This window comes from Equus asinus, chromosome 12 (genome assembly GCF_041296235.1).
Source record: "Equus asinus isolate D_3611 breed Donkey chromosome 12, EquAss-T2T_v2, whole genome shotgun sequence".
NCBI lineage: Eukaryota > Metazoa > Chordata > Mammalia > Perissodactyla > Equidae > Equus > Equus asinus.
The window spans coordinates 28,315,448-28,332,446 of NC_091801.1; the positions used below are offsets into that span (position 1 = coordinate 28,315,448).

Here is a 16,999-nt window from a genome sequence, read left to right on the forward strand (position 1 = left end):
TGTTTCTTAGAAGATACTACTTGGGATAAAAAACCCAGTAAGTAAGAACCCATTTAATGTCACAAACATTAAAAACATTGGAAATCACTCAGTTTCTCTGGAAAAACTATACTTTGCAAAGATGTCATTCAACTAAAAAGAAAAATGATACTATATATACTGTATATTTTTCATGGAATGCTACCAAAAAACAAAAAATTATAATAAGGTCCTGAATGCAGTTCACAAGCCCTTTCAAAGCAAGTCATATCCACTTTTAGGGGACATCTTTTAAAAAGGTACAGGGGAACTCTTGATTTTTAGAAATGAACATTTGGAATTGCTTTTACAAAGACTAGCTTTATGATTCTGAAAATTTTGAATTGTGAACATTTGAGAAAGAATTTTCTAGCACTTACATATGCTGGACTATTATAGAGTTGGTCCTCTGAGATAGGTCTTAGGAGTTGAATTTGAAATTAAGTCACATAGATGTAAATCCTGCTGATCTCAGAGAGAGATGTGACTGACAGAGTGGCTTTGCCTTGCGTGCTTGTAGTTGAATTCATAATTCATGAGCACATGTGGGGTAAAACGCTAGTATACACCAAGCATGACTGCATGCAAAATGAGGATATAAATGCAGGTTAATTACATACTATTCACATGGGACTGAAGCCTACTCAGTATTCTTTAGTGCCATGCATTTCCCAATGGAAATAACATGTATTTACCAGTAGGTATCAAATGAAAGTGACACATTATGGATAAAATTGATATATTGTCTCTGTGTTTGAAGGCTGGTGTGAAACATCAATCCCAGGAATAATTTATCAGAAAACTAGCCCAGGTCAATAAAACAAGAATATTGTTCCCCAAGTGGATATTTAATAAGGTGTATAAAAAGAGTTAATATGCTCCATTTGGGTACCAGTTTTCACAGAATTATAGAGCTGGAAGGGACGTTAGAAATTATCTGATGTAACCCCGACTCACCATTTTATAGTTGAAAAGTTTACAGCAAAGTCAAGATTCAAATTTGACCTCCCTTCATCAGATGTGTCTCTCCCTTTCCTGGCAGTCAAGAAAATCCCATAATTGGTCTTAACTAATTCCCTCTAATGTCACAGTAAAATTGAACTCATTGCAGTTTTCAGCACAGTTGCCAGTCTGAAAGGTTGGAAATGCTTCGCCAGGTGGTTCTCTTGGATTAATCCTGGAGTAGTAAGACATAGTGAGAAAAGCACAAGATTTGGAAGCTGATGTCATGAATGTGAGTGCAGGTACTTGCTGCTGAGTAGCTGTGTGCACTTGGGTAAGTCTCCTACCTTCTCTGAACCTTAGTTAGTTAATCTTCAAATGAGAACAATAGTAGTACCTACCTTGAGAAGCTGATGAGAGGACCAGATGGTTTAATATAAGTGAATGTGTTTGGCAAGGTACAATGGCACTTACAAAGATTTAGGCCTTATTGTCATCATTGAACACTATTTATAAAACCACCAAATAAGCACAGCATGTCACTAGCCCTTTAGCAAGGCGGGAAGCAAGGAAGACAATGGACTTGACTCACATTAGGGGTTTCATCTCCTAAAGAGTCAGTTTTTGCCAACAGGTAATCTTATTTGAAAAACCCATTAAGTCCCCTTGCCTCAAAAGTGAAAGAACTCACAGCCCTTTCCCTAGTGTTGCCCGCAGCCGCAAAGGACAAGGAATGACAGGTACCGCCAAGGCTACTTGGTTGTTTAAGCAATCAAAGTTTATTGATAAAGGGAAACAGAACAAGGAGCAGGGATAAAGGGGAACAACAAATCGGTGCTTACAACATCCACACCACAATCAGCCGGGGAAGTGCCAATAGTTTGTACGGCAGGTGGGAGTGCCAATTGTCTGGGTCTGAGGCAAAGCATCCTTTCCTCAGTGAGACTCCCAATTGTTCTATTCTCGTGGCTCCCTACAGGGTGGAACGACTATTTTAGGGATGCCCTTTTACTCATTATAATGTTTTGTCTTCTGTTCCTTGGATGTTGGTTGTGTATGTGTTTAAAACAGGGGCTTTCAGTTTGCCTAGTGTCCTATGGATAGGTGGGGATGTCAGGGCCCATAATGTACAGAGTTCATTGACCTCCCGGCCTTCCAAGGACACTGGGCCTGGGCTCTACACGAAGGAATGTGTCTGGGCTCGGAGCCAAAGATGGTCACTTAGGCCCTGACTCTAAGGCATAAGTTACAAAGAATATGTGCTATGTCACGTTCCTTGTCTGGGCGGGCCACCCCGATGGGCACCTTACTGGACTTTAGAAACATCCCATCTGTGGGAACAAAAAAGATAGAAGCACCCCATCCATCGGAACAAGAAGAAATAACTCAAAGTATCCAAACGTCTAAAACCCTGAGTCAGAACCTAGAGAAACCTTAGGCTAAAAGGGAGTTACAAGCATAGAACAATTGGGACACTAAGGAAAGAACGCTTTGCCTCAGACCCGGACAATCGGCACTCCCATCCTATTGGGACTTCCCTGGCTGATTGTGGTGTGGACGTTGTAAGTACCGATTTGTTGTTCCCCTTTATCCCTGCTCCTTGTTCTGTTTCCCTTTATCAATAAACTTTGATTGCTTAAACAACCAAGTAGCTTTGGCGGTACCTGTCATTCCTTGCCCTTTGTGGCTGTGAGCAACACCTAGTAACTTCTAGTGAATTCTTATCTTAGCATTTTGAAACATTTCACTTCACTGTGATTTCCCTCTTTTCATTCCTGAAGAACTAAGCTCTGTTATCATCTAGAGAAACTTTGTCGGATAGAAATATAATGCAAACTACACATGCAATTTTACTTTTATGGTAGTCATATTTAAAGAGCACAAAGAGCAACAGGTGAAATTAATTTTAATAATACATTTTATTTAACTGAATATATATAAAATGTTATCAATTCAACATATGATCAACATAAAAATTATTAATGAGATATTTATCATCCCTTTTTTTTCACAGCAAGTCCTCAAAATTGCCTGAGAATCTGATGCCTACAATACACCTCAACTGGGCCACATTTCCAATGTGTAACAGCCATGTGTAGCTAGTAGTCGCCATATTGAAAAGTCATACAGGTCTAGAGCCTGGCAGGATGACCACACCCACTGATAAAGCTGACTGAGAAAAATCAATTTAGTAATTCTCCATGGAAACACTTAAGAACACTGAAGAAAACAATCACATCCTAGCACAGAGGTGGGGGAAGGAACCCTAGCAACAAAAGTGACGGCATAGCAACACCAGCTGTTGTACGGAAGGGAAATTAGAAAACTATTACTTTGAAAAGGAGCATTTCTGGGAAGGTCATCCTTTTCTATTTTGTTTAATGTAAAAAACGGAAACTGATAATACATCTACACAAATATACATTTTATAAGGCACCATTCATTCTCTTTATTCTACAATACAGACACTGACATAGTTTGTCTACTGCTGAATGTTACATTTCTCCCTTAGGAAGACAAATAGCAAAGCATGAAATCTGGCTGAACCATCATATTTCTTCCCATGGTATAGGCTGCCTTGTCAGCCTTATGGGTCACTGTGAAGAGCTGAACTGGATGGAGCAGGTTGGTCATCAGAAATCTTTCCATATTGTTTTATAAACATACCCTGCTAACTCGCGGCCAGAGCCTAGTTTTTCAGGTCTTGAGTCCTAGTTCCATTTTCTTCTATTCCTTCCTTGGTTCCTCCTTCCCCACATAGATACAGAGGCTTCTTGGTCTATCAGACTCCTGGCTGAGGGGAGGGGTGTCCATATCCCCATTTCCCTATCCATTATCCCCAATCCCCAGTGGTGGGGCATCCTTTGTTCACCGTCATGCTGCTGCTTTCCCAGAAAAGCATGGATAAGAGTGCCATAACCAGCTCAGCTCCACCTCTCTAAGGAAAGATGACAATCATTATCTCTTAGTAAGAGCTACCACTTCTGCATTCCTCTCCTCATTCTCTATCCTCGGGGCCTGGTTACTCTGCATCCAATGCTTTCCTTAGTGTCCACCTCAGTTGAGAATGTCTGGTCCCTCTCTCATCACCCTTTGTCCACTCCATCTCAAGAGACCAACTGGCATAAGGTCTGAGGACAGTATAAAACTGTGAGAGGTGGGCAGTCAATGTGCTGAATTATTTTATGAGAGATCAGTTGTGAACAATAAAACCGTAGAGTAATGGATTTTTAATAAAGATTTCATTAAAATCTTTTACTCCCTTTGCCAGTGGAAGATTTCATATTTTTGCTTATTGTATTGTCTATAAAGAGGTTCCTTGGTGTGTATTTGTGTGCCTATCACTGTTACAGTATCTAGGCACCAGCCCTTGCTATCATACTTGGTGAGCTAACTTTGGTGAGAAAGCTGGTGACAATGTGGATCAACCATATTTTCCATTAATGTCCAGGTCAGATTAGCCTTCCCTGACCATTTCAACTGAAAGGAATTGCTCTGTCTTCTGTAGCAGAGTAGAGGCTACTGTGTTTCTCAAACTTTAATATGCATATTAATCCCCTGGGGATCTTTTTCAAATGCAGGTTGTGACTCAGAAGGTCTGGGGTGAACCTGAAATTCTGCATTTCTGAGACACTTCCAAGAGATGCTGATGCTGCTGGTTGCCCATCCTGCCTGGAGCTGCAAGGCAGTAGCTCCACTCTTAGGTGCCATCACAGACAGATTTGGGGGTATGTACATGACTTGGCTCCTTTCCTAAACAGGAAAACTTTTAAGAGCAAATTCTTTCTAATGTATTTTCCTTACTATGATTTTAGGCAGATGTTTGTGGAATCCATGATTAAAAGGTTATCATTGGTCACTTATTTTTGTCACTCTATTCTCAGCAACTGATTACAGTGACCAAGGAGTGACCTAGTCAGTAGGCTCCTAATGGATTTTAGGTGTCAACAGTGGTGACTGGGCACCTGCCTGCAATCCCAGCTCCTCGCCCTCCCCTCAGTGGGTTATAACTCAACCTCCAGCCTTAGGCCTTACTCTTAATACCTAACCAGGCAGAAATTATATGAGAACATAAATGAAACAAATTTCCCTTTAGTTTTACTTTTTTTTTTTGAGGAAGATTAGCCCTGAGCTAACTGCTGCCAATCCTTTTCTTTTTGCTGAAGAAGACTGGCCCTGAGCTAATATCTGTGCCCATCTTCCTCTACTTTATATGTGGGAGGCCTGCCACAGCATGGCTTGCCAAGCAGTGCCATGGCCACACCTGGGATCCGAACCAGCTACTCCAGGCTGCAGAAGTGGAATGTACGTACTTAACCGCTGTGCCACCAGGCCAGCCCCTAGTTTTACATTTTGAAGCACGAGTATCATGGTTTGCTTTCGTGATGCCCTTGATTTCTGATTCTCACCTATGTTTACTATTAGCAAGTTTGTTTCTGGCCCTCGCTTGGATTCCCAGGTTTCTAATACATTCCCATTTATGATGTATGCCTTGGCCTTGACCCTCTGGCCACTGACTTCTTTCCTATTTCTGATCTGTGTGATAACACAGGATTCTCAAGTCAAACACTCTCAAATAAAGAACCCACTGGTGCCCTCGATATCGAGCTGATCCCATGAGCTTGACCATTATCACAACCTGAGTTTTGACTTCTTTGCCCCTAGAACAAACTTATCTACTGGAAGCCTGGCCTGACTGACGAAGCCTTGCTTTAACTTTGCTGTGCCATGTTTTATAATGGGGGTCAGCACAATTTTCCTACTACAACTACCAAGAATTGAAAATTCACTCACTGATCATGGAATAAACTTCTCCATTTTTGTTCACTTCTCTCATGGCTAAATTTTTCTTCCTTAAGCTAATAAATGCATGCCTTATCTATAACACCCTCATCTCCTCTTAGAAGATCAGAGAATGGGACTCGATGATAGTTTCCAGGGTATTTGGACATACTTCCTTGTTAAAAGCTTCAGGTATCCTCCCTCTTACTAATTTGATTCTAACCTTAAATTAGGTAGACATTATAGCCTTAAGTAATTGTAACTATTTGATTTTCAGAAGTGTGAACACAATTAATACTTACGCTTTCATTAGGATGGTGTTACGTTACCTATTCCTGTCTAGAACTCAGTTTTTCAAATCTGACCACCAACAAACCAGGAAAAATCCCATTGGATATCTGCGACTGTCACTCTTAATAGTAGTATATCCCCTGGAAATATGAAACCCTATGGGACACACTTGCTAATTTATGTTATAATAACAGACCCAAGTATTGTAAATCACTTTGGAAAGTCTTCTGAAATTGACCTACATTTTCTAAAAAGATTGTTATTAATTTTACTTTTGTAAAACAGGAAATTAATGAGCTGAAAGTCAATCAAAATAAAAGAAACTCCTATAAATCCTTTCCCTTGCTTTCCTGAAGGATCATTTCTTCATTGTTACTGTTACATTGATAAAGTGACTATACCATGAACTAATGATGGAAGTTATAGGGGAGAATTTTGTCACTGTTACTGCTACAATGGCTACCTTTGTTTTGATTATTGACTCTCTGCTACTGGAAAAACCCCCGAAAAGTAAAGAATTCAGCCACAAGCTGTATCTTTATTCATGACTATTATCTGAGTTGCAGAAAGAGGAAGTTAGACTGCTTTTTACACGGATGAAATCTCCCAAATTGGTTGTTCAGAAAGGTTGACTTTGTCCTTCTTAATAGAGTGTACTTGATGGCAAGTCAACTCAAAATCATCTCAAGTCTTTTTAGACTCATATTCAGTGTAGATCCCACTTTTTCTCTATATGCACGATGTTCTGTTTGACTAATCCTCACCTACCCCACACACTGCCCACTGCTCTGTTTATATAAAAGGATTCCCCTGACAGGAAAACAGGGCATGTGTATAAATTAAACAAAAGAAGGAGAACTGATTCAAACAGCCTACTTATGAATCATGAAGATGAGAAAATAGTTTGACATACTTCACATAATGTTAAAATAAATGCTTAAAAATTTTTTTCTAATCTAAAAATCTGAAATGTTGGCATGGGATTGAAATTCTTCACTTCACGACAGATCTCTAACATCCTAGAGATCCAGGCCATTCTCCTCTAGGAAAGATTACTACAGTGCTCTCTTCCAGCGGGGTGTAACACGCTCCTACTCTTTAACAAGTACAGGCCTGGATACAGTATCTTTGCATAGAGTTTAAATTCAATTTCTAGCATACTAAGTCAGTGACAGTGTAAGCTAAGGCAAGCTTTTAATTTAAAAGAAAATCCAGCTCTGACAACAGTTTTCTCATTGACATAATGGATAGTTCTTTTTAAGTCTGTGAAGCATTGTTCCTATTTGCTAATCACAGCACTCCAGCTGTGCATACCTTACTACATGAAAGGTAGATGGCAATTTTGGCTTCCCAAGTTTACATGGTGTATATCTTAGAATTACTGACATGGAATACTTTTAATATCAGCTGCTAATACTTGGGTATGGACTTTTATGAAAATAGTTTCATTAGATTACAACTAAAATTTGGAAATGACACAAAAGTGTTGCACTATACAAATAAGCTTAAGATTCCCACCTCATTCATGAATAATACCAGTTTCTTGGGTTTAGACACTATAATATTATCAACTTTGGGAAAACCCCTGGACTGCCTCTTAAACTTACATAACCAGAGAAATGCTGTAACAGTGGCCTTAGAAGAACACTTACAGACTTTCTGGTGTGTATACTCTGGGGACTGGGCAAGTAAAAAAAAAATATTTATTATAATTTTAGACCTGGAAAGAACCTTGAATATTATTTTTTGGCCAATCACATCATACAGATAGAAAACTAAGGCTCAGAAGGAGGAAACCAAAAGAAAATTTAAATTTAAAACTTGTGGGGACCCAAGAGCTATGCGACATCATCTACACATGCTCTTATGCATAACCCGGAGCGGTTGGCTGACTTGCCTGGGGTCTGAGCTATCAAGCAGCCAAAGCATCTCTTCTGACTCCCCCTTTAGTCCAGTTCCCAAGAAGACAGCTGCCTCTCTAAAGAAGATCCATTGGTGATATTCTAACTCTGACCTTACCTCTTCATCTTACAGTTAGAAAAGATCTAATGGTGTCACTCAGATCACCTCTTGCCTGTAGGCAATTTTTGAACTGATTTATTTGCATTTTAACCCTTCTTAAGTTTACCTTGCAATCAGTAGTCTGTACTAGTTCTGTACACATACTAGACATGGAATTAATGTTTTATAGTGATAAGAATTATGGTGATGATGGAGGTGATGGTAGTAATAGTGGAAGCTACAAACTTTCTTTGTATAGACAAATAGAAGCCCCCAAAATAACAAAAATCACCAAGTTTATAATTTATATTCTCAGAAAGCCAAGTATAGGTAAGAATTAAGTGAAAAATATCTATCCCAAAGCTTCCCAGTCTGACTTTTCTATCAGCAAGAATAGGAATGCAAAGCTGGGCTGCTAGCTGCATCTGTCTTGGAGGATATCTAAGTCTTTGTGAAATTTAGCCCCATTTCCTTAACACTAGTAATCTAAAAAAGAGCTGAGTGACTTGCCATAACCTTTCTAGATAACATCTCCCCTTTTCTGATTCACTGTACCTTTCAAAACTCAAGAAGCAACCAAGCAGCAACTTCAGCTACACTCTCACAAAGAAGAAAAAATAACGCCCATGTTTCATGCACAGATCAGTAAATATTCACTGAGCATGTATTCTTATCCATGAGTAACTTCATGAGGACTTGAGTAAGTTCATCAGGACTTGCCCATGGTCCTCCTTCCCAAATGGCCACGACAACAGTTACCAACCATCACATAGCTGGAAGGAAGTCACTTGGTGTGTTGGTCTGAGTTATGCAGTGCCTTTCAAGAGAATATTTCATGTTGAGAATTACTGAATACGTTTTTCCCTGAAATCCATCAACGTATTGCAACTATTTTATGATTACACTTGGGAAGCATTTTCTCATGGCGAGCACCACCCTGCACCTTATATTTGATAATGCATAAGAATAATAAATCCAATTCTAATCCCTAGTCTTGCTTCCACAGGCCTAGTAAATGTGCCATTCAAATTCTAAAGCAAGTCAAAGAAATGTGCTAAACAGATTAGCTAACAAGTCCATATAAAGGGGAATCATTCTATTTATCTGCTACACAGTTACTGGTGCTACTTAAATTCATAGGCAGACTATTTCATTCAAACTGTAAAATACTGAACAGCAAGTTGTGTACTTGGATATTCAAACATTAAGGAATTTTTTGTAAGAGCAAAGACCTTCAGAGCTACTGACCAAAGGGTTTCTGGACACCATTAAAAAATGAGAGCATACATTTGGATAGATACTACTTTCAACTACTCTGTTAAGGCAGTCTGCAATTTTGTGGGGTGTAATAAGTATAAAAACATTTTCACCCTTGTGGCGCAAACAGTTTACAGTTCAAGCAAATGGAAAAATTACAACCTTTGCGGTTGTTATTGCAAAGATCCTGAAATAGGTCTATCTACCATATAGATTTATGCATAAATTCTTGCAACTCATACAGTAACCCAAGTAAATGTACAGAGGACTGACTGTGTGTGGATTTATATCTATTAGCTAACTCAGAGATTTACATACCAAGCCCAGCACTCAAAGATATTGCACAGATTTGTGATGCTCCAGGGAAGATATTGAATCCATAAACCAATGAATAGATTTCAAAGTGACACAACTGCAGTATTTCAAGCAAACTCCTACTTCTTTCATCCACAGAATAGCAAAGATTAGTCCACTATGTTTGGAGCAGCATGCAATGATGGAAATTGTCACAAAATCTCAGGGCTGGAAAATAGTCTAGTTCAACCCTCTGTATGATAGTTAAAGTCTCTTCTACTGCAACTCTGCCTACAGATTTCCCACCTATGCCTTAGACACTCCAATGATGCAGAACTTGCTGTTTCTAAGGAAACTTCCTTGATTTTGGGATCTCTTTGACTACTTAAAAATTTCTTTCTTACATTAATTAAAAATCTCTTGCTCTAGGTCTCATCCATTTTGTCCCAGACAGCCTACATGGAAGTCTACTGCATCTTCCAGATTACCATCTTTTAGTGCTTATGGAGAGCTCTCAAGTTTTCAGGTTTCTCTTTTACCTAATCATCCTCAGTCTCATCAACCATTTTTCAGATTCCTTTTTCCTCTCCCACATCAATATTGAATTCTAGCCTAAAATCTGCACAGAACTATGTGACCTAAAGAGGAAGTCACTTAACATTCTCTGTCTCAATTTTCACATAGGCAAAATGAAAGTGCTACCTGAGGATCAAATAAGAAAGAAGACATGGAAACCGTCTGAAAATTAGAAAGTGTTACAAAAACATTAGGAACAAGTTTCTCAGGACCAGGAAACCTAAATTTCAATAAGGTGAGGAGCACCATATCCTGAAGAAAATCTCTTCAAAACATAACACAAAGTAAACTGTCGGCAAGTATTTACTTTAGTATAAGCACAATTAAAAATTTCAACCAATCCATTTTTTTTGAAAAACAACTCTCCCACAATGTTGGGCCTATTTATATGCCCCAATTACATACAAACACATTCCCTTTAAAATCAATGAATTTTCATGAATGAAAGAGATGACTGAATCAGAGGAGAATTGATGACATATCTCCTGAAACTTTTAGCTTTTTGCCATTCCTTTGGATAAAACAATGTTTTGACACTTTTGTTGAGAATCCTTCCCCACCTTCTAATCCTTCTATGGCTCCTCAACATCTTCAGAATGAAATCTAAATTCCCTTTATTGTCCAGTCCAAGTGATTTTCCATCTTCATCTCTAGCTACGATCTCTCACTCATTCAAAGCACACACTCAACCCGCCTTGTTCTTTCTTGCCCCTCTGCCTTTACACAGTTATATCCAAGGCTCTACAGCCTCTCTATTCAGAGAGCAGATTTTCTCATCATTCAAACCTTTGCTCAAACATCCCCTGCTCTAGGAGTCTTACCTGAACCACTAAGGTGGTTTGAGTTTCCTGTTTCTATCATAGTGCTTACTTCCCTGTATTAAAATTGTCTGTTCTCTTTTCTGTCTTCCTTATCAGACAGTAGATTCCTTGAAAGAAAATGTGTGTTTTATTCATCTTGGGATAATTAGTAGCTAGCACAGTGCCTTGCATAGAGTAGGTGCTTAAGATATGATGAATGAATAAATTAATTAATATGCAGTAGAGGGAGCACAGATACACTGAAAATGACCATTCAGTCAGCTCAGGACAGGGTACCAATCTTGCCTGACTTCTACCAGAAATCAGAACTAACTCAGGATCAATAAAGTACTTTTTCAGTAGATGAAGGTATAATCTATATGTTCTCTATTTTCCTATCCATTCCTTATCGCTAGAACCTCTTCATTATTTGCAAAGCACTTTTCACTTATTCACACACACGATGCCATTTAATCACTAACACCACTACAAGATCATGTTATTCAGTCTGGATTTAATGCGACAGCCTCAGCGTGTCCGAATGGTGTAGTAAGAGGAAGGGTAGGCTTAGAGTCAGATGATCTGAGCTGAAGTCTCTGTTCTGCCATTTAACTACTGGTGTGCTGTTGGAACGACCTCCTAACTTGTCTAAACTGCAGCTCCCTTTCCCACTTTGCCCTCTTTAGTAAAGGTAAATTGTCATTTTTATACATTGTTGTCCTTATTATCCAAGTTGGCATTTGGAGGTGACTAATGGAGCCAGAAAGAGCATAGACTTTAGAGTAAGACAGACCAGGTTTTGACTCTGAGCTACAACACATAATAGTGGGGTAATCTTGCGCCAGTTACTTAATCTCTCTGAGCCAGTTTTCACATATATAGATACTAACGACTTCGTCTTAGGTGACTGTAAAACTTAGATGAGATAAGGAATATAAGACCATTTGTAGAGTCTTTTTTAAAGTGCCATATAAAATTGTTGTTATTATTATTTTTGTTTGGCTGGGTTTAAGAATGGCATAGAACAATGTTTCGCACATCATTACAAGAGTGTTTAATAGGTGTGCCTTTAAAAAGTTACTGACAACTCCACATTAGCTTATTAAAGGCTCCGAGAAGTCCTGCTGTAGAGAGATCTGTTTAACTCTCTTTAATCCGTCATTTTCCCAATTTATCTGAACATGGACCACATGATAATCGCTTGTGTAATATCGAGCATGAGAAAAGCAGAAAAAGCTTTCTTTCACCTGGTCTTCCTCACATGATTCTCATGATAGATAGTCAGAAACAAAAAACAAAACAGTAAAAATAATCCCCACTCTACCATCCCTTGAGTTATTGTTTGCAACGTGCCTATTTGCTAGAAAACAACTAAATATGTACATAGATACATTGGAGAAATTCAGGTAGAATTTTAAGAGTAAGTCATAAATTCTGAAGGAAGAAGACATCTACATATAAGTGATCATGGACATGAAGACTGATTGGGCATTTGTGACTCTCACTGGCTGAACAGCACTCTTTGTGTCTTCTGGAATTACATGAAATGAACAAGAAAGAAAAGTACTTTCTCATTCATTCGCAGGCACAGTTCCTTTAAAGTCATAAATGCTCTTTACACATGGCAGCAAAAGTTCACTTCATTATTTCCAATGGTTCTTTCCCAGCATCAATTCCCATGACTTTCAATGCTGCCATTAATTTCCCATTAGTAAACTTTAATTAAAATGAACGTGTATATTTGCTTTCAGCAGTTGCATTCGTAATCGATGTATGAATACATGCAAATCTTGTCATACAAATACAAAACTGTTTCAAATAGCTATTTCTGAACAAGCAAACACTTTGATGTTATTTCAAAGGATTTTATCTACAGAAAGCTTTTAGAATCTAGCCCTTACTGAAACTAACTAGAATTTCATGGAAGTACAATGAACAGTTAGCAACCTAGCTAAAATCTATTTTATTGACGTTAGAAAGCAGCATGTTAAAACATAAATAATGACCTCTGAGCTTTGAACCATCCAGTACCCTGGTGTTTCTGCAACATTTGCGTACCACACATTGAAAAGAAAAGCTAGAAGAGGCAGAGGAGTGTTCCTAATTTAGGGAATCACAGCAGTCTAAAATAATGATCTAATACAATAATTTCAGAGTGGAAATATTTTCAGATATTTGTCTACCCTTTCAGAATAATGTGTTTAATACATAAGTCTGAATTATCTCATCTAGCTGTTCTTGGATCCAACAATACTTCCTCCCAGATAAGCATGCGTTAGCGGAACAGACTTCAAAACCTCTAAGGAAAACATTGTAGAAACACTTAACACAGAGGAGTCATATGTGACCATAGTTTCTCTGGGGCTGGGTAGGTTAATGCATTTGTCTGACAGCCTGTGGTTTTCCTTCTGTATTCAACCTCACCCTGCCATCCCTACTTCCCTTGATAGCTTTTCTGTGTGGCTGGTTCACCCAGCGATTGTGGTCTCGCCAAGATGTGTTTAGGCCCTTTTCTTTCCCTGATTATTTCTCACTCTCTGAATTTTATATTCTGAGATATTAACTATCATTTCAAACCAAATATTTTTCATTTGGGAAAATGTTTGGTTTACAAGGTCTAGCCAACACAACTATAATTAAAATGACTTCTTCAGTTCCCAAAATTTGACATAAGATTTTTCATAAAGCATCAATCTGTAGGAAACAGAGAGAGTTCTTCAGTTAATAGAATTGAGAAGTGTTTGCACTTCTAACATAGATTTAGATTTAGATTTACATAAATCTAGAAATTTTAAATCTGATTGAAAGTAATTGATTTTCAAATCCTGTAGAAAGTTTGCAAAAGGTAACAAATAGAACGTTCGGCTTCATTTACCACATTATCAGATTAAAACTGATAATCACATGCATCCTACCACTAAACAATTTCAGTAATTAAATCAAGCATTTGAGTTCTTCATCTAACTTGAAGAGCATGAAGCTGTAAGTCTTTGCACAAGTCAACCATGGGAAATACAGCTAGCACATTGAACTGACATTTGAAAAAGTCCTTTGAGTCCAAGACATGGAGGTTTCCAACATCAATTTGTCTGATTGTATATCATATACTACTTTCCAGAAAGTATCTGCTTGAAATAAAAAAAAGTTGCGCAATTTGAAAGATCACTGTCTATGGAAATGCTTACCCTACATTACAAAGGAATGGTTGCAGGAAAGGTTGCAAAATAATCACACTTGCTCCTCTCAGTGAAAACATTATTGCTCACCATAAACAAAAAGAAGTTTTTAGTTCTACTCCACAAATTCTCTAAGTTGTTTCCACATGGAAGACCTCAGCGTAGTTGACTTATAATGTCTTTTACCACAAAAATAACTACAAATGAAATTGAAAAGGACACTGGCATAGCAGAACGTAGCCTCATATCAGTGCACTTGCTAGGAAGTTTCCTCATTTTACTTACACTGCACACCAATTAACTCATATTAAACCAAAAATGCTCTGGATGTTAGCATCTAAAGCTTCCATACAAAGAATTTTTTTAGACATAAAATGTCACTTCAAAAAGCTACTAAAAACATATGAAAGTCAGAGGAACACATTCCTGAGCATATTGTTTCATTATATTCCTAAATCCAGGCAGTAACTGTTCAAATGATGGTTCCCTTTGCCCAAAACAAGTTTAGCCTTGTGTTCCAGTTTGTATGTGGAAGTGATATCTGGTGGATAAAAGACTTGGTGGATCAGACAACAAGTAGGAAAGCAGTCAGTGAAGATGCCAAGTATGATTAAAGTTAACAAGTGCACCACCTCTTTTCCAAGGGTTCTTAGTTATATGAGAAACCAGATATGGGCGGGATATTGCAAGATAATCAGAAAGTGCACCAGAAAAGTAAGTCAAGGTCTCATAAAGTACTTAGTCATATTTGGAGATAGATATAAATATAGATATAGATACAGATACAGATGTTCTCCAAAAAAGACAAGCCATCTCCTTACTTCAGTTGGAGTGCAGTACTTCTATAGCAGTGATCATTAAAACATCGGTACTTTTGAGCAGCAGCAACTCTCATCTAACTAGAATTAGCAATTTTTCTCAGGGAACAAAAGAAGCCATCCAAATTGCAACATACGCTTCAAATTCAACATGATAAAAAGAGAATTTTAGAAGACGTGACAGGAATCCTCTCCTACTCACTGAAACAGTATCACTGAAAATGGGAGGGGGAGGGGTTGTAGCATATAAAGAAAGAGAAGTCAGTGAAGCAGAGTGGGGAGACAGAAGGGAGGAGGTGATCAAAACCACTTTGCTGCCTTTCCGTTGGTTCTCACATCCCTCCCACCCTAGGTTGTGATCACAAATTTAAAATAGCAAAACCCAGTTAAAAAAAAAAAAAAAAAAAACGGAAAGAGTGTGACTAGGGTTACTACCACAGCAGCCCTAAACGATTTTCGTGCAAAAGCAAAGCAGTGGGGATGTAGTAGCAGCAGCGGATCTGCCTCTTCCCCCACCCCTGATACGGTACCTCCAGATTTGCCCGAGCTGCAAGATGTGGATGAGTGACTGCAGGAGCCAGATGCAGAAGGAGCAGGACGCAGACCTGTGTTTGCCGCTGGCCCGGGTGGCCCCGCTGCTGTTGCTGCCACTGTTGGCGGCGGCGATGTTGCTCTTACTGGCGTTGGATGTTTGCCTTTGCGGCGTGGAAGGGCGAGCCTCGCCTTCCGCGGCTGCAGACCCACTGCTGACCACGGTCTTGCAATCGGCTCCAGGCTGCGGGTAGCTGGAGGCGGCGGCGGCGGCCGTGGCGCTGTCCTCGGTGCTGAAATCGTGCACAAACCAGCGGAAGCTGAACACTTGCACGGAGAGCGAGCCGAGCACCACGAAGAAGAGCGTGAGCCCGAACCACCAGCGCTGGCCGCGCAAGTAGTAGTCCACGGCGAGCCAGATGTCCGTGCCCACGTCCGCGAAGTACACAGCCACAGCGGCCAGGATCCAGAGGCAGTCCCACAACGAGTAGCGCCGCTGCTCCCTGCCCAGGCGCAGGCACAGCGCCGCCGAGCCCGCCCCGCCGCCGCCCGGGCCGCCAACGCCGCCGCCCGGGCCGCCCGAGACCCCCGAGCCGCCGCCCGAGCCGCCGCTCCCGGCGCAGCAGCAGCAGCAGCGCGAACAGCCGCCGCCGTCCGGGCAGCAGCCGCCCCCGGCCGCCTCCTCGTCCTCGGCTCCCGACCCCGACGGCAAGCCCGAAGCCAATGCCTGCACCGAGCCCGAGTGGTCCGAGTTCTGCAGCGGAGTGAACGCCACGTCGCTGCTCTTCTTCATTTTCAGCCTCCCGTCTGACTTAGCGGCCATGATGCCTCCAAACCAGAGGAAAGCCCTCCTTTATCTGACACCTTTCCCCGCTGTCTCCTCCTCCCGCCACCTCCTCGCCTCGCCCCGGCTTCCCTCCCTGGCGGCGCGGCTCTCCCTCCTCCTGCTCCTGCGCCGGCTTGCCTGCCGCCCGCCGCCGCCCGCCGCCCGCCGGGCTGGGCGCTGGGCCGGGCTAGCGGTGCGCCTGGGGCCGGCAGGAGCGCCGCCTGGCTGCCTGCGCGGAGCCAAGCTGCTCGCGGCACCCAGCGCGCGCCCCTGCCCGCCGCCCGCGCTCCGCGCCGTCCCGGCTCCGCGGCTGCCGCCCGAGCCGCAGCCGCCGCCAGGAGCAGGAGCAGCAGCGGCCGCCGCGGCGCTCCTCGGACCTGCACATTCCTCTCCTCCCCTCGCGAGCGCTCCCTCCTCCCGCTTCCTCTCCTCCACCAGCTGACTCCGAGGGAGAGGATGACCTCATCCCTTCTCTTCCAGCTGCCGCCGCTCCCACCCCGGCTCGGGAGGGGCGAGGGAGGAGGAGGGCCCCGGAGGAGGGGCCGGGACAGGAACAGCGGCTAGGGTGGGGGTGGGGGATTGACCGGTCCCGGCTGCCGGGAGGAGCGGCCGAGAGGTCGGAGGGAGACGGTCGTGGGCCCCAGCTCACGGGATTTCGGAGAACGCTAGGTGGACTTGACTAACACT

The 16,999-nt window shown here is 41.3% G+C and overlaps 1 protein-coding gene across 3 annotated transcripts in view; it reads right to left on the bottom strand.

Annotated features, from left to right (window-relative positions):
- XKR4 (XK related 4) overlaps nt 1-16,444 on the bottom strand; it is a 417,152-nt gene extending 400,708 nt beyond the window's left edge. For all 3 annotated transcript variants that reach the window (XR_011493201.1, XR_011493202.1, XM_044744188.2), the window contains exon 1: nt 15,486-16,444. Coding sequence is in view for 1 of the 3 variants with exons in the window: in XM_044744188.2 (XP_044600123.2) it covers nt 15,486-16,309 (824 nt within the window). In the remaining 2 variants the exon portion in view is untranslated. The remainder of the gene's footprint in view (nt 1-15,485) is intronic.
- Between the last annotated feature and the right edge of the window lie 555 nt (nt 16,445-16,999).